Source organism: Heteronotia binoei, chromosome 13 (genome assembly GCF_032191835.1).
Source record: "Heteronotia binoei isolate CCM8104 ecotype False Entrance Well chromosome 13, APGP_CSIRO_Hbin_v1, whole genome shotgun sequence".
NCBI lineage: Eukaryota > Metazoa > Chordata > Lepidosauria > Squamata > Gekkonidae > Heteronotia > Heteronotia binoei.
In genome coordinates this window covers 74778091-74798077 of record NC_083235.1, presented here as the reverse complement: position 1 = coordinate 74798077, position 19987 = coordinate 74778091, and the positions used below count along the sequence as shown (strand labels likewise).

Sequence of the window (19987 nt, the reverse complement as noted above, 5' to 3'; positions counted from 1 at the left end):
CAAGTGGCTCTTTGCACCATATTCTGCAGCTCCCAAAGGTGTGCCCCACCCCCTGCACTCTCCCTAGTTGCGGGTGGCAGAGCCTCTCCAGACTGTTCCTCAATCACTCACCCAGCCAGCCAGAATTTGACACCAGCTCCTCTTTCCACCCAGAGGCCTTTTGTGGGCACACATGCCAACCCCCTTCCTTGCCTGCCAATCACCAGGTCTGGCCCCAGACATCCACACCCTCTCCCTCGCTGCCACTGGACTGGGCTGGTGCTGGCATGCTCTTTTGCAAAAGAGTGACAGTGAAAGAGGCCTCATGTGTACACAGTGGACACATGCAGATGCACAGGTCAGATGGGGTGGATGAGAAACACGCTATGTCGTACAGCCACCTTCCTTCCAAGCTGGGACACTGGGCAGCTTAGCGCAAGAAGCAGCAGAGCTGTTTGCGCAAAGAGCAGCCTTTGGGTTCTTAGACTATGGGGTGGCATCAACCGTGACCCAAGCAAGCCCCAGGCTCCTGCTTGGAAACTCAACCCTCACCTTCCTCCCTCTGCCGGTGGGACAAGGTGTGTATTGGGGTGGGGAGAAGAAAAACCCTGGAAAGCAGCATTTCAGGATGCACCCCAGTTGTGCTGCGCTCAGGGAGAGTCTGTCTTTTCTGGAGGTACAGCCAAGGCAAAATGCCCCCAAGCATGTGGGAATCAAGGCTTATAGCTGGGCTGCTGGTTGACCTCGGTGCAAAACAGGGTGCTGGATGGGGTGGAGGGCTGGCCTGATGATCCTGCAGGGCTCTGATTGCTTTCTTGCCAGTTCATAATATTGTTGGTTCTGAAGCAGGCAGAGAAATTACATGGCAGTGCTTTCTTAGTCCTTATAACTGCAAAGAATCCATTGTGTGTTGATTTATTTGTCTGATGAATGTATGGTTCAATGGATGTTCTGTAGTTTGGAAATCAAAGGGCTATAGGAATCCTGAACATTGGAAGGGGAGACAGCGATAGAGGTGATGACAAATGAGATTGTTATAGGTAAGAAAGTCACACTCATTAAAACTTTAGTCACACTTCAAAACTAAGCACAAACTGAAAATACACAGAGGACTGCAAAACCACAGTCAATAAAATACTCCAAAGAAGGATGACCTGTATTCTTCTTTCACTTCTCTGTTGCACAATTCAGGACATTAACAATACAAATGCAGTCAGATTTTAAACGCTTCTGGGATGGTTAGCAAGTTTCTAGGAATGGTGGCATGACACTTTGTTAAGTTGGATGGCTCATGAATTTCCTTCTGCGTCTATGTCTGATTGACAAGCAGGGGGAGGGTATATGTTTTGATTGTGAATATGGAGATTTTCCATGATTCCACAGATTTTTCTGTGCTGAATAGTTTTCTTTAAACAAATTAAAGCTCAGCATTTAACCATTTCATGAATGTTTTCATAATTTAAATTACCTTATTACTATTAAAACCTTTTTACAACAACAACAAAAAAAAAGGATTTTAAACCAGTCTCATTATGGAGCCCTAACCTGGATCGTCCCGGCTAGCCTAGTATCTCTCAACAGATCTTGGAAGCTACAGAGAGTTGGTCCTGGCTTGTATTGGGATGGGAGACCTCCAAGGAATACCAGGAGGATACGCACAGGCAGACAGTGGCAAACCCCTGCTGAACAGCTTTTGCCTTGAAAATCCTATGGGGTTGCTATGACTTGATGGCACTTCCGACCACCACTCGTTATGGGAGGGACGGTGGCTCAGTGGTAGAGCATCTGCTTGGTAAGCAGAAGGTCCCAGGTTCAATCCCTGGCATCTCCAAAAAAGGGTCCAGGCAAAGAGGTGTGAAAAACCTCAGCTTGAGACCCTGGAGAGCCGCTGACAGTCTGAGAAGGCAATACTGACTTTGATGGACCGAGGGTCTGATTCAGTAGAAGGCAGTTTCATATGTTCATACGAGGTTACCTATATAAAACATTTTAAAAGAAGTCTCGGGTCGCTTGGCAGAGGCAAGCTGTAGCAAGCCACCTCTGAATATATCTTGTCTCAAAAAACCTGCAACTCGATGACGAAAAGTAAAGTCAGACATCCATTCTTCGGCTTGTTTCTTGAGTGTGAGCTGGCGATGCCGTTTCAGAGATGCCTTGCGGTTACTGATTGTCAGATGGTCGAATCCAGACCGGCAGTTTAAGCCGCCACAGGGACAGAACCTGGGTGGATCAGAAAAGGACGTCCAAATGCGCACAGCTGGCTCCTCTCCCACTCCTGCCCTCACCCTCACCCTACCTGCATTCCAGGAACCTCAAAAAGGTACCACTTCCAAAGTGGTACCAAATTGTGGAGGCACCTCCCCACCATATGGATGGAGAGGAAGTACCCTGGAAGCACCTGGGGAGTGGCGGACAGGCACATGAGAGCTCTGGAAGCTCCTCTGGGGTGCCTGTGGCCCATCCCTGTTCCAGTGGTGGGCCATGCACTATCTGGATGCTCCAGGGCACTCCTGTTTGTGCCAGCTCGCTTCTGGGTCAGTGCACTGCCACCCTGAGCAAGCAGTCTGGATGCAGCTGATGTGTTTCATTCTGGTTTCCAAACTGATTTTGGAATAGAGATGGCTTCATTATCCTGGGAGATGGGCAAAGGGAGTGCAGATAGAATAATTCAACCTTTTTAGAAGCTGCATGAGGCACTGATAGACTCAGAAGTCCACAGATGTTGCATGTAGCTCTCAGCATAGAGTGTTGTCCCTTAGCCAATTTGGCGTAGTGATTTAGAGCAGAGACCTCTAATCTGAACAACTAGGTTTGATTCCCCACTCCTCCATGCTGCTGCTGGGTGATCTTGAGTCAGTCACAGTTTTCTCAGAGCTGTTTTGTTAAGAGCAGTTCTTGAAAGAGCTCTCTCAGCCCCACCTACCTTACAAAGCATCTGTTGTGAGGAAGAGAAGGAAATTGTAAGCTGCTCTGAGACTCCAAGTAAAGGGTGGGATATAAATCTAACTTCTTCTGCTTCTTCTGTTTCCAGATGGCCCTGCCAAGGTATCCTTAGCATGGAAAACAGTTGCATGACAGGAAGTGGCTTGCTCCCTGCTGCTCAGCTGTTTTGGGCTGTTTTGTGCAGTCCCTTTAAAATTTCAAGGGACTGCAGAAGACACCAAAAAACAGCTGTGGGGTGGGTAGGCACTCCCCACTGCGCAGCTGTTTTGCGCTGTTGCCTGCAATCCATTTAAACTTTAAAACAGCTACGGAACACACCTTGGAAAACAGTGGCCAGCAGAAGCGGGGTGGGGGAGGGGGGAATCTCCCAAGAAGGGACTTCTCTTCCACCTTTTGCTGACAGCAGTTCCCTGAGATCTGAGATCTTCCCTTTCTCCTTTCTGCTGGTGGGGGGGGGGGGCAATGAACTCTGAACAGGCCAAAATTTGTGATGAACTTTAGTTTGTGAGCCAGTTCCTGCCCATCCCTAGCTGTAAGGCATTTGTGTAGATTTTCACTTGTATACCCTCCGCCACTGTTTTCAAGCTTCTTTGCGCATCCAACATTTCCTTCTTCTTTTTTATTCCTCCAATCAGATAAACTGTGTAACATTTCCCCACCCTGATGCAGTGCCAGAACAGCAGTTGCTGAAACCTTCCGAATGGAGCTACTGTGATTATTTCTGGGTAAGTGAGCAGCCACCCATATGCTGTTTATTGCTACAGTTGAGCTTTATGCAGGACATAACATATTATTAGCAAATGTGTAAAAATCTAAGATTGGAAGGTGATTGTAGGATGCTACTGAAGTTGTTTTCTTCAGCCATGACCTAATTCCAGTGCCACAGCCCATGCAAACAGGTGCAGGGGCAATATTTCTGGCACTCCTTGGGACTTGGAAACCCCTTCCTCGCTTTCTTCTCATTATCAGCAGGACTAAACCTTTTGAAGGGCTGAGAGCATAAAGCAGCTTAGCTCTGCCCTCTTCCTCTATAGTGGTGATCAGGACCACTATACATGTTTTTTGAGGGGAGGCAAAATTAAAAAATGGCACCCCCTTATGGGCCATTCTATCTTAGAATATAATGGACTCCATACCTAATTTGGCACCCCCCTCTCCTTTGGCACCCGGGGCAAGCACTCCCCTCTGCCCCCCCCCCCCAGATCTGGCCCTGGTGGTGATGGATTCGCATGGACATTCTCCTGAGCCACTCTCCTTTAAACCAAAGGAAAAAAATTCCTCTTGAAATATCACAGATCACACTCAGAAAAAGCTAGGCTTCCCAACCCTCCCGCCCTGGCAGGGGACCCCAGGATTTACAGCCTCTTCTCCCGCTCTCCAAAAAAACGGAAGCGGGGGGAGCGGGGAAATGGCGCCAAGGAGCATGGCGAGCCGCCCCATCTCGGAGGAGCAGCTAAGGTGAACCAGAGAAGAGGTGGCAGCAGCGCAGTGGCATCGTCCGCTCTGCTCCGCCTCTGAGGTAAAATCAGAAAAGGGGAGGGTGGAGGCAGGCCAGGAGCGTGGCGAGCCGCAAATCTAGGCCCATCTCGGAGGAGCAGTTACGGTGAAGCGGAGAAGAGGCGGCAGCAACGCAGCGTTGCCCGCTCCACTCCGCCTCTGAGGTGAAATCAGAGAAGGGGAGGGTGGAGGGAAGAAAGACATTTAAAAAGGTGTGCCGTCCCTTGAAATGCGATGGCCAAAACTCCCGTTGGGGTTCAGTGATGCTTGTCACACCCTGTCTCCTGGCTCCACCCCCAAAGTCCCCAGAGATTTCTTGAATTGGACTTGGCAACCCTATGTGCTGTCTTTTTAAATGTGATGGCCAGAACTCCCTTTGGAGTTCAATTATGCTTGTCACAGCCTTGATCTTGGCTCCACCCCTGATGTCTCCTGGCTCCACCCCCAAAGTCTCCTGGCTGCACCCCCAAAGTCCCCAGATATTTCTTAAATTGGACTTGGCAACCCTAGAAAAAGCACATCATGTGAACATGTTCTTTAATCCTGGGCTTCCCATGTAGAAAATCCCCATGTGGAAGCAGCCTTATACATCTTTTTAGCATTCCAAGCTACTATTTTGGTTTGCTTGGAGTTGTAGGCTGTGCACGAGGTAGAAATGGTTTGGCTATATCTTATTTTGGTGTATTTTATGTTCCTTTCATTTTTGTTTTTTAAATGTTGGATTGTATGCTTCTTTGAACTTTGAACAAGGGGGAGGCTAAGTAAGGGAAATCCCTGCAACCTCAAACATAATGATAACTTTAAAGGGCTGCAATATAGGAACTAGGGAGTATGCAGTTATCTCTAAATAAGCTTGCTACTAATTTCTTACACTAGAATCTAGGTCAAAATTGCTTGAATGCCAGTTGGAAAAATATACGGCTAGTACTGACTTGAAATTTCTTCTTGCCTAATAGCTAAGGCTATTTCCCCCCTTATATTAAAGTCACCTGCTGCTAAATTATTCTTTGTAAGTCACAGTGACCTCTAGTGGCTATGATATGATGTTTCCTGGGAATTCCTGAAGCTATACTGAAATTGTCCTTCTAAGGGCTGCTAAAGTGCTTTAAAATACTGTAGGGTTGCCAAGTCCAATTAAAGAAAAATCTGGGTACTTTGGGGGCGGAGCCAGGAGACTTTGGGGGTGGAGCCAGGAGACATTGGGGGTGGAGCCAGGAACAAGGATGTGACAAGCATAATTGAACTCCAAAGGAGTTCTGGCCATCACATTTAAAGGGACGGCACACCTTTTCAATGCTTTCCTTCCATAGGAAATAATGAAGGATAGGGGCACCATCTTTTGGGGCTCATAGAATTGGACCCCCTGGTCCAATCTTCTTGAAACTTGGGGGGTATTTTGGGGAGAGGCACTAGATATTATACTAAAAATTTGGTGCCTCTACCTCAAAAAATAGCCCCCCCAGAGCCCCCAAAACCCACGGATCAATTCCCTATTATTCCCTATGGGAATCGTTCTCCATAGGGAATAATAGAGTGCCCAGTAGACATTTCCCTCCCCCCCCCACGCTTTCTAAACCAGGGAATCCCCTCCCCTCCCCCCTCCCTCTCACACACACAAATACTTACCAGATTGGGGAACTCTACTTGCTGTGAAAACGAAAGGGGAAAAAAAGGGAGGGGCTGTTCTCCGAAGCTCTTCCTGCCCAGCCTTAAAGGAGCCACACATTTTACAAACGGCTCAGGATCTCAACAATATGAAGCCTGCAGGTATGTTCTCCCCCCCCCCACCCCCCCCTTCCCGATTTCTGGGGGGCGGGAGATTAGGCTGCGAACCCAGAAGTCCCCGGGCCCTGCCAGAGCAGAGGGGGTTGGGAAGCCTAGGCCACACCGCTTTCAGCCCCCTCCCTGCCTGCCGGGGGGGGGGGGGGGGAGAAAACAAAAACAAACAGAACTCCCCAGAAAACAAAAAGCTTACCTTCTTGCAGGCAGGGATATAGATATAGCCAGCAGGCGGGCGAAGCGGGAAGGGAAGGGAAAGGAAAGGAAAGGCAGGCCGGAGACTGCTGGGCTGCCGCCCGGCCCAGGCAGCCACCCAGCAGGCGGGAGGGAAGGGAAGGGAAGGGAAAGGCAGGCCCAAGTCCGCTGGGCCGCCGTGCGGCCCAGGCAGCCATCCAGCAGGCGGGCCGGGGTCTCCTTCCCCGTGGAGAGACCCCCTGCCCGCCCGGAAGCCCCAACAGGAAGCCACGGCTCAGCGCCGCCGCCTCCTTCTCCTCCGAGGCCGCCCCAGCATGCCCCTTGCCGCCCGCGCAGCAGAGGGGCCGGGCGCCGGGCGGAGAAGCGAAGCAGGCCCACGCATGCCGCCTTTGCCCCTGCAGAGAGTGGAGGGGCGGGGCGCAAGTCCGGCCTGCTCCTGCTCCTCCAGCGTTGCTGCTCAGGGTCCTAGAAGGACCCAGATTCGGGACTTTCCACGCTTCTCCGCAGCTGCTCCTCCGAGATGGGCTCAGGAGGAGCAGCTATGGAGAAGAGGCAGCAGCAGCAGCGCAGCCTCCGCCCGCTTCCGCCGGCTCCTCTCGCTGGCTGGCTAAACCGGGACTTATAATGGTCCCGGTATAGCAAGCCCGGGAGGCGGGAATTGGGGCCCAAAAGAGGGACATTCCCGGCTGACCGGGACGATCTGGCCACCCTAAAATACTGGGAACTTTGGTTTGTGACCTGTTCAGGGTGTGTCCCCAAACAGTTGCAGGTTTTTATTCCATAACCTAAATGGTCTGGTGCATCTTCTAAATGCTTCTTTTTTTGTGGTGCGTATCCTGTGTGTTTCCTGCAGGCTGATAAGAAGGATCCCCAAGGGAACAGTACAGTCTCAGGATTCGAAATTCTTCTGCAGAAACAACTGAAAGGAAAACAAATGCAGAAAGAAATGGCAGAGTTTATTCGCGAAAGGTATCTTAGAAACTCCGTGCTGGGCCAAATTGATTGCTTGTATTTCACTGATTAATTGCTTCCATAACTCAAGCTCCTGCTTGACTAATCCATTAGGTGTGCTTCCTCTTAAGCGCACCCAGTCCTGAAATATTGGCCAGCTGAATGCTGACTTGTTTTCTTTCAGCCTTCCAATTAAGCCTTCTCCTCATACTCACATCCCCATCAGGCTTCATCACTGAGCAGATGTGTGTGTGTGTGTGGGGGGGGTGCTGGAATTACTGCAATAAAAGAGGCAATTTTCTGCAAAGTTCTGAGAAGAAATCAGTGTTTGTAGCTGTATTTGGATTTCTATAATTCTTAGCTTTGGGAAAAATAAATGTCTCAGTTTTTAGACCTCAAGGTTTTGACTGAAATTATCAGTGGCCAGATGACACCAGTACATCTCCCCGCCCCACCCCGGGTCATAGAAAAGAGTGCCAGAAATGTCAAATACCAAATTCTCTGTTGAGAATAGAGCATGCACATGATTCAGCATTCAGATATTGCAAACAACCATAGTCTGTTTGTGATGAGAATGAAATAAAGGTCCTTGGGCTCCTATACTCCCTCCTTTCTCATGTGCTGCACCAAGCTAGAGGACTTCGTGGTTGTTCTGCCGTTGGAATCAGGTGTTTACAAAGCAGGATTCCAAGGCCAAATTAAACCTGGTTTATAGGCAGAAAAACAAGGTGCGGGTTTTTTTTGTTTTTTAAAAAATAAAAATAATGTTATTGAATAAATGACTTTACTTACAGTCAACATTAAAAATATATCAAATTGTGATAGACAGGATTTTGTGGTAAAATCTTATTATTCATAATGCAAGTCACAGCTGGTAACCAAGATATCACAACTTTTTTCTGAAAAGACTGAGGAGAACACTGTGAAGAAGAATACACCATTTTCGTTAAATGAAATAATCCCATATTTTGTCCTTCCAATTCTTCAAAGATGGAGGATATTTATCTTTTCATTTCGTTGCTAGTTCAGTTTTTTTCTATAGATAACAGAATAGATATAACATATTTTTTCCTCTGTTCAACATCATAGTAAATTCAACTTCAAGCAAAATCAATGCAGGGTCAGCTGGCAAATTAACAGTCAACATTTGATTTAACACTGAAATAATTCTTTTCCAGTAATGTAAAATGAAAGGACAAGACCACCAATAATGAAAGGACGATGCTATTTGACCACATTGTTTAGGACAAATTGGAGATACTAAAGCTTTAAATTTATATAATGTGAGAGGTGGCAAATACCACCATAAAACTAATTTTGCTGATTGAAATCTCACCGAAAAAATCTTAGAACTAAAGCTAGCAGATGACCAGATTTTTAACAAAGACTCCTTAATAATTGTTCTTCCTCGATCAGCTTCCCATTGTTTCTGATATAAGGTAACAGTTTCTTCAAATCTTGAGTTTAAAATTGTATAGAGTTTAGTAATTAGACCTGGTTGTTGCTTCGCCTTTGTGAATAACGCTCTAAAGAAGTCATTTCACGTTTGATATACATATCCCTTAACATCAGCTCTAAACAATGCCTTATCTGTAAATAGCTATACCATGGAATTTAACTTTTCATTTTGTTTTCTAAAGACAATTTCTCTATAAATTTGCCCTTTTCCCAAAAATGAACAATACTTGAAAAACTTGCTCTCTTCCAATTTTGAAAAGGATTGACATCATACCCTGGGACAAACCAAGGTTGATTAGTATAAGAGGCTAAAAAAGATGGAAGTTGGAGCCAGCCTAGAAATATTAGTCTGCCATAACCTCAACAGGAATACCTGCTTATTTGTTATTATTTTAAGCAAACACGAATTCCATAGGCAGTCATACAAAAGATGAATTGAAAGAGGATTCATTTCTATTTCCACCCAATCTGGAGGAGACTCAGAGGTAGCAGCTTTCAACAGAGAGTGTATATTAGCTGCTTCATAATATGCAAATAAATTAGATATATCAAGACCCACATAAGCTGTTGATCTAAGGATTGTGTTTGCATTAATTCTTTTTTAATAACCCCCCCCCCAAAAAAAAAAAGATTAACAGATCACTTTGCCATTTTTTAAAAACAACTTTAGTTATAGAAATTGGAATTGTCCAGAATAAATATAAATATTTTGGTAGAATAAACACTTTTAAAATATGAATTCTATTTCCCCAAGAATGCAGCTAGGCATTCAATCTGTTTAAAATTAATTTTATTTGTATTTGGTTTATCAAAATTAACAGAAAAGAGTTTTGAGCTATTTTGAGGAATAAAAACCCTAAGATGTCTTCGAGCTTTTCCCAATACCAAGTAGTTGTAAGTCTTAATTAACTCTGCTATTTGTTTTTTACTCAAATTAATTGAAAAACTGACTTCTGTTTATTAAATTCTAGACCTGTGATCAAGCCAAATTGATTAGTTATTTTTAATTGTTTAAATTAATATTTTATTAAGTGTGCAAATATCGACGTATTTATACATCTCATATAAATACACTTCGTTTTTTGCTTATTGTCTACTACCAATCAAACTGAATACTAACAACAGATAAATAAACTCCTTCCTCTTTATCTTATTTCCTTTCTTTATCCAATCTCACCCGATCCCCGTACCACTTATCCTAATTCTTATTTTAATCATAATTACATTCTTTCTTTTTGTTTCCAAAACTTTTTTACTTCTTTCACGGACTTCCATCTTTACACACTTAATTTTTTTAAACTTTAACTATCTTCTCTCATGCCTGCAAAGGAAAGCTAGACAGGGTTACCTCCAGAACTGGGTGCTGCAGAAAAATCTCTACAGTCAGAGGTCTTGGGAGGGCACACCCACCACCTCCTTGCTAATCCATTGGCTTTAACAGTTCAATTTCCATTTTCCATTCCCATTTATGATATCTTTATCCTGTCTTCTAACTATATACATATTCTCCAATTAATTGCTCTCAACTTCTCTTCAGGAAAACATAATTTCCCCATTCAAACTCTTCCAGTCTTTTGTTTAATTATCTATTAATTCCTTGCCTGATGCCTCATTATATGCAGTAAAAGTTTGATTTTCCATATAGACCACTAGATGGCCTTGCAGTAACCATCTATACTGACTTCCTTTATTATGTAGGATCTTCATTGTATCTCTCAGTCTCCTCCTTGCATTAATTACTTCAGCTGGAATATCAGGAAATAAAAAAAACTATTGTGTCTTCAAGGCACAGTCCCTGTTTTTCCCTGGTGATTTTAAAAAGTTTGTTCTTCATCTGTAGTTGTTTAAATTCAACAACAATGTCCAGGGAAACGTCAAGAGCCTTTTTGGAAATGTTTAGATGGAAGGCAGAGGTGACAATTTCTTGGGAAGAGTCTGCTTCTCCTTCTGTGAGAAGAATCTGGCTCAGCCATCTATTTAAAGCCGTAGTAAGGTTTTCTGTCTTTCCAAAATTTACAGATATTCCACGAAGCTTGGCCTTTCTTTCTCTCAATTTTGATTCCTGAAGTATGATCTTATTTTTGGCCCAGGACTTAAAATCCTTAAAGTCTTTCAAATCATCTGCTGTCTTTTTTGCCGTCTGATATGTGGCTTCAGCTTTCTTATCGCTTGTTTTCAACGCTGCAGTGAGTTCATCCAATTTCTTGTTAATTGGTTCAACTGACTGTTTGAGAAGTCCAAGTTCCCTTTTTAATTGTCCAACCTCTCCACTAAGAGACCTTATATCATTCTTAATTTCATTCTTTATCTCCGTTAGGTTAGGCAGTATCTCAGTCTGTTTGCTTTGGGGAGAGTTACTCCCTCTCGCCGCCATTTCCTCTAACAGGGACGTCTCCAAGTCAGAATCTTCAGCTTCTTCTAAGTCAATATTACCCTTTCTAGGAGGTCTATAGGGAGGGTTTTAGTACCTTTCTTTGCCCTAGTCCTTCCCATACTTCTTTGATGTTCTTTCCAAAATTGGCTATGTTTTCTGGGAGTAGTCATTAATCTTCCGCAGGAATAGCAGGAGCGCAGGAGGGATGCAACCAGCCTGAAGCTCAGTCACCATGCCCCCCCCCCCCCAATTGATTAGTTAATTGATGAAACACCCTTAAGGAAATGTGAGGATTCGTGATATACATCACCACATCAGCATATAAGGCAATTTTATGCTGTTTATTACCCACATTAATTCCTGTGACATTTTCATTCAATTGAATTAATTCTGCCAATGGTCCTAGTGCCGTAATAAACAGTAAAGGCAATAATGGGCAACCCGTCCTCGTTCTTCTTTGCATTGGAATCCATTCTGAGCTCATAGAATTAACCTTTAATTTTGCTAAGGAATTAGAATATAATGCTGAGTTTGATTTTTGGAAATGGACACCAAAGCCCGTTAACTTAATAACAATTTTTTTAAAAAGTGATATTAGGACTATCAAACACCTTATTTACATTCAATGCAAGTAATATAGCTTGTTGTTTAGTAAACTCACAATGCTTAATAAGACTTAATGTCCTTCTAATATTATCCGCTATATTCCTACCTGGAAGGAAACCCGTTTTTTAACGTAATCTGGCAGGATCTTTTGCAGCCAGTTAGCCAAGATTTTGGTGAAAATCTCATTCTTTAGCAAAGAAATAGGCCTATATGAAGATGATAAAGTACGGTCTTTAGACAGTTTAGGAACAAGAATGATTTCTGACTGATGCCATGTTTCAGGAATGTATCCTGTCTCAAAAAAAAATTGCACATAACGTTTCAAATGATTTCCCTAAATCTGACTTAAAAACCTTGTAAAACTCTACCGTAAATCCATCTAAACCTGGGATTGTATTAGGTTTTAATTGTGAAATTGCATCAAGAAGCTCATTTTGAGCTGTAGGTTTCTCCAGAAATTTTTGATGAACCAAAGAAAGAGGTTTTATCAATTGATTATTTTTTAAAAAAATGCAGTCTCATAAAGCTTCCTGATTGGATATCATGACAACCATGTGGCAAGAGTGGGAGGAGTGTGTGAGGCTGGCTGATTGTTGTAATCAACAAACTATGTTTTTAAACAGAGTCTGAATGCAGGTTTATGCACCATAAAATGACTTTCAGATATTGCTGATATGCTTCTAAGCTTAATGACACAGCCTTTGAATTCCACTCTTCCAACTTAGAGTGATAGAATTTAGAGTGCAGTTTAGCAAATATTTAACATCTTGTCAACCTCCTTGGTTTGAGAACAGTACATGTAATTAGGAAGAATCAATTTTAATCCCCTGTGTAGAGATTAGGATCATAAATCCCCTTGAATTCACTGGTCTTCCAATGAGACCTTCTCCTCAGTGATTCTGGTTCATCCCAAAAAAAAAAAAAAATTCTTCACCCCACCCTGTCCTTCCTCTTTCCACGAGTACAGCTCTGCTGGAACATAGTTTGAATAACTTAAAATATCTGCAGAACATGAAAAGACAAGGCGCGCGTGCGAGAGAGAGATAAACAGCTCTTATTTATAGCTGTTCATTATTTATAACTACCCACAGAAGAGCAGGATCATTGTTATAAATAATGATAGGAAGAGAGAGTTGCTTCTCTGGGACTTGTAATGACCTTGGAATGCTGTATTCCAGGAGTGAACTTTGCCTGCCTGGCCAGAAGAAAGTAAAGCGCTGCAACAATTCCCCCACTGTAATTATGGAATAGCGGATAAATAAGAAAAGACTCTCTTGCTTCAATGGAAGCTGTTAACTATAATGACTTGTGAGCATCTGCCCAGCTCTTCAGGACACAATTTGGCTATTTATAAATGTTTGTGGTGTTACTGTCCCCCTCCTTTTCGCATTTTGGTATAAGTTATCTTGATCCTAGGCAAGACACCATATAACTGTTTTACACATGAAAACAAATTATGCTGAAGAATCCTCCAGTGAACTGTGACATGTGTACCAGACCTGTGTCCACTAAATTTTGCTATGCTTTGCAATTAAATGGAAGTGTGTAAATGTGTACAAACTATCCCGGTTGCAGAAATTGGGTTTTTATTCTGGCTTAGGAGTCTGTGGGTTGGGTCCTCCAGCCAGTTTGGAGTAGTGGTTAAGTGTGCAGACTCTTATCTGGGAGAACCGGGTTTGATTCCCCACTCCTCCACTTGCACCTACTGGAATGGCCTTGGGTCAGCCATAGCTCTAGCAGAGGTTGTCCTTGAAAGGGCAGCTGCTGTGAGAGCCCTCTCCAGCCCCACCCACCTCACAGGGTGTCTGTTGTGGGGGAGGAAGGTAAAGGAGATTGTGAGCTGCTCTGAGACTCTTCGGAGTGGAGGGCGGGATATAAATCCAATATCTTCTTCAATAACTTCATCTCATGTGTTGGTGAAAGAGTAAGGTGACACTTTTGTACACCATAAAGACTGTGAACATAAGAACATAAGAGAAGCCATGTTGGATCAGGCCAATCATCCAGTCCAACACTCTGTGTCACACAGTGGCCAATATATGTGTGTGTGTATGTGTGTGTATATATATATATATATATACACACACACACATATACATACATACACACACACACATAATAGCCACGCCCTATATTTTTATTCAATCCCCTCTATAGCAGCGCCAGCCTCAAGGCCTCACTGGATCTCTATATTTCAGTCTCTTCGGGGTATTTTTACTTGTTTCTTTTGATGGGACCACAGCAGCTTCGTTTATTCTTTACACAAAATATATAGGCTCACGAGAACTTTAATTTAAACCACAGATTTATTGTAACAAAAAGTCTTAAACTGGGGATATGGGAGATATTTACACAGGCTTATATGTTGTTCAGTTGTTTCAAGCTTACAATCACTTTTTCTTTCTTGGATCTTTCACAGCTACACGGTTCACAGTTTCCCTTCAACTCACTCTCCACCTCTAGCCAAGGTCTGGCCTCTTGGGATTGATGTGTCTAGTCTCACCCCTCGACTGGAGTCTCTCCTCTCAGCCCTTCTTGGTGTCTCAGACCCACATCCACTCCCTCAGCCTCCTCACTAGATCTTTAGAGTAGTTTCCTGGTGTCTGTGACCATTCAGGTCTTAACTGACTCACACACACACAGCCCTCTTGGCTGGTGTTGTCCAGCTGGCAGTCTCTGGAAGACTTCCCCGTCTCCGTCTCCAGCTTCTTCACAGGATCAGCTGCCCTCTCAGCCCTTCCGGCCGGCACTAACTGACCCTCTCAGTCTCTGTCAGGTCCCCACTGACAGACTTCTCTGACAGGCCTCCACTCTGTCACACATCAACTGACTGCCCTCCTGCCTCAGCAGTTTCTTCTCCTCAACTTCTTTTCCCTCCCTGAGAGCTCTGAGCACTTTGCCCCCACCCTCAGGTCACCTGACGCAGCCCTGTGCGTCTTCAGATTATGCTTAACCCATTGCTTTCCGTCACACCCTCTTAAAGCTGATTAAGCTTGTAGCTGCCACCCCCTCCTGTGGCAGTGAATTCCACATGTTAATCACCCTTTGGGTGAAGAAGTACCTCCTTTTATCCGTTTTAACCTGACTGCTCAGCAATTTCATTGAATGCCCACGAGTTCTTGTATTGTGAGAAAGGGAGAAAAGTACTTCTTTCTCTACTTTCTCCATCCCATGAGTAATCTTGTAAGCCTCTATCATGTCACCCCTCAGTCGACGTTTCTCCATGCTCAAGAGCCCCAAGCATTTTAACCTTTCTTCATAGGGAAAGTGTGGTAGGGATCATGGGACCAGTGTGAACAAAAAACTGCAAGATAGGGACTGAAGCATGGAGAGGAATTAAGTGAGAATGAGGAGAAAGAACAGTAGGATTCACCCCTTTATCCCCATCTATTTTTCTGTCAATTCTATCCTAAAACACTCTCACCAACGTGCGATTTTATATATTAGTTCATCATGAACAACAATGCCTGTAAAAGGACCTTGTAGTTACAGTATGTCACTAAAACTGAGATTACTGATGGCTGAGTGACACCACAGACTCAGTACTGGCTTAGAAGATTCTGTTAGGATGTGGAACAATGAAGAAACATGGAATGTTTCAGTATGGGAATAAGGAACAGCAGAGAAGTTGGTGAACAGAAGTTGGGCTCCACTTCTCCATTCATAGCTGCTATCATAAAGAATTTTTTGACCTAAGGAGAGGTGTGGAGGTTAACCAAACCACGTGCTGCTTCTAATAAATATTGAGTAAAACCAACCTTTGGCTTGGATGCAGTAGAGGATTTTAAAGAATGGACACAGGAGGGAGATAATGTTTACCAATTTCCCCTCCAAATTGCACATAATCCGAGTAAACCCCTTTCAGCCAGTAGCAGCATTCTGGGCTGCAGCAGAACAGGAGAAATGAGAAAGTCCTCATCCACTGACAGAAATCCCTTACTGCTGAATCCAACCCAGAGCAACTTTGCCTGACTTGTCAGATATTGATGCTTTACACGTAGCAGGACAATCTGTTCTTGATATTACCTCAGATATATCAGGTTGGGGTGCCAGTCGCAAGTACTGACTTGGTATGCTTGGTGAGAAAACTAAATTGTCAGTAACATTTTACAGGTGAAACTGCGATGTATAAAGAGATCTATTCTTAAGGGACAGTTTTCCAGATACGCTATTATCATCTATCATGAGAAGTTGCTCTTCTAATTGAGCCATTTCTGCTTTGTCACTTTCAGGATAAAAATTGAAGAAGAATATGCCAAAAACTTGTCTAAACTGTCTCAAAACTCGTTGGCTTCTCAGGAAGAAGGGTGAGTTTGTATCCTTATCATTATGACATCCCATAAATTCTGTCATTGCACAAAACGTGTTCATTTATTTAGAAATGATTTTCTGCCTTCTCCTTTTGCTGCTGTGATGCACTTTTGTGTGAAGGGACTTCCTGTTTGGTCCGATTCCTTGGAAATCGCATACAAAAGAATTGGATTGCTATGGGAGATTATTTCACTGGTTGAGGCTGCTAGAAAATGTTGCTCTAAAATTGTGTTATAGGATATCTTTGGTCCAGGGTGTCAAAGATATGGCCTATGGGCCATATCCAGCCCCAGCAGGGCCCCAATCCTGCCTGCCAAGAAACTGGCCCTCTGCTGCTTCCTACTTCTTGTTTCTTGCATCACAGCTCCTTTTGTCCAGTCTCTCCTATTTCCTGCTTTGCAGAGAAGAGAAAGAAAGCCTTTCCTCAATTGGCTGAGGGATGGAGGAGGAAGAAAAGAGCCAAAGAAAGCCTTCCGTCAATTGGCTGAGGGCTCCTTCTGTAAGCCGAAATGCCCTCAAAACGAGGTTGGGGAATTAGTTAGGTGGACACCCGGCTTAATAGGAATCTTTTTACCAAATGTATACCAGGCTCAACCATCCAGATAGTAAATGCTCAATAAAAGGACTCTAATTTAATAAAAACCAATTGTAATTTATTTAGAATAATAGTTCTTTCACACAAGATAAAAATACAAAACAATCACACATTCACACAGGTCTAGGAAACACAGATAGATTGATAGGGGTAACATATATGGGTAGACAAACAGGGTAACATTTACCATCATAGTCTTCAGGGAAGGTTTCCAATGGCAACATAAGAGGACAGGGGAAATGGACCCAAAACTGTGGCCAGAATTGGGGATGGATCTAGACAGCGGACCTGGGATACTGTTAGATGCACACATGAGTGGAGTTGGGTCAGAGGTTAAATAGACTCCCTCAGACCCTTCAGGGGCTGGGAGGTCTTGGGGAGGAGCAGGGGGAAGGCTCTGTGATGACCAAGGAGGCTGGACATTAGCAGAGCCAATGGTGAGTTCTTTGGTGACATCCAATTGGGTGTCAGCTTTAACCAATGAACTTCACCTTAGTCCTGTGAACCTGGAAATTTCCAAGCTACAATGTTGCCTGGGGCGGCTCCAAGGTATTAGACTGGGGTGAGAATGGGAATGGCTGGATACTTAAGTTTAAATGGGATTATCTGGGAAGGTGACAATAGGGAATCAAATACTGGCCTAGGTATCCCTGGTTTAGACAAAAGAGTTGACAATGACAGGAGATGTTCTTCTTATCCCATCATCTTATGGGCAGGAAACATTGTTTAAGGTTCTGCTAAACAATCAGGACTAACAGTTGGGCTATTAATCCATTCATGAGGCAAATGGGTTGCTTGCAGGCAAAGGGTGACACAGGGTGGGTGATCTTCCCACTAAGAAGGAATGGAGTCCAGCCTGGCAGGGTATGCTTGGATCAGGAAAGCAAGATGGATTCTGGTGGTGTTAAGCCTTTGGTTCATGGAAGCAGGCTGGAAACATGGTGGCCTGGCTTCTTCCACTGCAGTGGCCAAGACTGGGCACACAAGGAGCAGCTGGAGCATGTCTGTAGTTCTGGCTAACACCCTTCAGAGATGTAGAATGCTGCTGCAAAGCTGAGGCTTATAGTATCCACATAAGCCTTAGAAACTGTAAGCAAAGTCCACTTCTTAGAGCAGATGTGTGAGAGTCAAAACTCCAGGCACCCTGGCAACCATACTGGTGATCACGATGTCCATATGTATGAAAAGTAGGGGGCTTTTCCTCACACTTCTCCTCTGGGGAGGGAAGGGGAGGGAACGAGCCAGAGAAAAAAAGAGAAAAATTGCAAACCAACCATGTTTTATTCCTGATGTACATTTTTGTGTGCAAGCACCTTTTTTCTTCAGAGAGAGAAAGAGAGGGGAGGAGGAAGAGGGGGAGAGAAAGAGAGAGAGAGAGAGAGAGAGAGAGAGAAAGAATGGAATCCCCTGTTTAAGATAAATAACGTTTCATTCCTGGCAGAAGTTTTGTTCAAGCACACTTTTTCTTCAGAGAGAGAGAGAGAGAGATGACGGGGAGAGGGAAAGAACAAGCCAGAGAGAGAGAGAGAGAGACTCCCTTTCCATTTCTTACAGATGAGGTGGGGGGGAACAGGGCCAGCTCACCTAATAGGCAAACTAGGCGCTTGCCTAGGGCGCTGGGAGGGATGGGTGCCAAATTGGGTTCCCCCCATGCCCATGACAAACTGCTAGTTTGCCTGCCTGCCTGCCTCTCTCCCCCCCGCTGCCTCTGTACCTTTCCTCCCCTCCCTCCCTCCCTCCCGTCCTTCCTTTCTGCCCCCCCCCCCGCGCAATCAGCACGCCTCACCGAGGCTCAGCCCTACCAGCTTTGACGCAGCCAGCATCTTATCCTTTTAAGACTGCGCTGGAGAAAGCTTTGCTCCCCCTCCCTTCCAGTTCCAAAAAGGAGGGGGGAGAAGCCTCCTCCAGTGCATTCTTCAAAGAAGGATAAGAAGCCGGCCGTGTTGAAGCTGGTAGGGCCGGGCTGAGTCATGCCGTGCTCTGAGGGTGGGGTGCCTAGTTTGTCTGCCTGCCTGCCTCTCCCTCCGCCGCCCCTTCCCGTGAGTAGCCCCGCGCCTCCCACCTAGAAGAAGATATTGGATTTATATCCCGCCCTCCACTCAAGAGTCTCAGAGCGGCTCACAATCTCCTTTCCCTTCCTCTTCCACAACAGACACCCTGTGAGGTAGATGAAGATATTGGATTTATATCCCTCCCTCCACTCCGAAGAGTCTCAGAGCGGCTCACAATCTCCTTTATCTTCCTCCCCCACAACAGACACCCTATGAGGTGGGTGGGGCTGGAGAGGGCTCTCACAGCAGCTGCCTTTTCAAGGATAACGTCTGCCAGAGCTATGGCTGACCCAAGGCCATTCCAGCAGGTGCAAGTGGAGAAGTGGGGAATGAAACCCGGTTCTCCCAGATAAGAGTCCAAGCACTTTATCACTACACCAAACTGGCTCTGCTGCCTACTTGCGAGTATCCCCATGCCTGCTGCCTACTCACTGGCTGCGGCAGCAGCAGGGCGATCTTCAGGGGGATGGGCGGGAGGAAGCTGGCTGCAGCGGCATCATGGCGAGCTTCGGGGGGCGGGCAGGAGCACAGTGGGTGGGAGAGAGCTGGCAGGGGGGAGGGAGGCAAACTAGGCAGTTGTCTTGGGTACCGGGGGGGGGGGAAGCCCAATTCGGTGCCCCCTCCTCCTGGTGCCCTAGTTTTCCTAGTGGGTGAGCTGGCCCTGAGGGCATCCATCTGTATCACAAATATCCCACTAAAATATATTTGGCTTCCGTTGTATGCTCTTAATTTTTTGTACTGAGAGAGAGATGTAGAATAATGTTGGTAAAAACAGCTTCAGAATGCCTTTCCATGATAGGTAGGTTCTAAAGGCCTGCCTGGCTTTCCAAAACTGACACACTGCAGGATATCTTACATTTGCTCTTGAGTATCAAGGAGAATCGGCAGGTCGAGGGATTCTATTTAACTTCTGTTTCCTGCACAGCAAGAGAAATTGTGCAGAAAGGGAGGCCAACATCCTTTGTTTCATTTTGCATAAGGAATGTTTGTATGGATGGTTGTGGGACTGTCCTGATGAGTGTCTGCAGACCAGGAGGAGGCAACTTTTTGGCCCGAGCTCTAAACAAAAAACACAGCACATACTTATGAAGGTGTTCGTGTGCCTGCAAGAAAGCTGGGCAGGGCGGGTGGCTGGACTGAGCATTGCACTTGGCCAGGCACACTTGAAGCAAGCTGAGCCCCAGCAGTGCTGGCAGGATCTCAAGGATCTGCCTTGAACCGAGATGGTAATTGTACAGCTCCATGAGG

General features: G+C 45.0%; 1 protein-coding gene across 2 annotated transcripts in view; it reads left to right on the top strand.

The window, feature by feature from the left end:
- The window catches only part of GAS7 (growth arrest specific 7), a 236213-nt gene that overhangs the window by 197118 nt on the left and 19108 nt on the right, over positions 1–19987 (top strand). For both annotated transcript variants that reach the window (XM_060252647.1, XM_060252648.1), the window contains exons 6-8: positions 3558–3647; positions 7247–7362; positions 16015–16089. In XM_060252647.1, coding sequence (XP_060108630.1) covers positions 3558–3647; positions 7247–7362; positions 16015–16089 — 281 coding nt within the window. The remainder of the gene's footprint in view (positions 1–3557; positions 3648–7246; positions 7363–16014; positions 16090–19987) is intronic.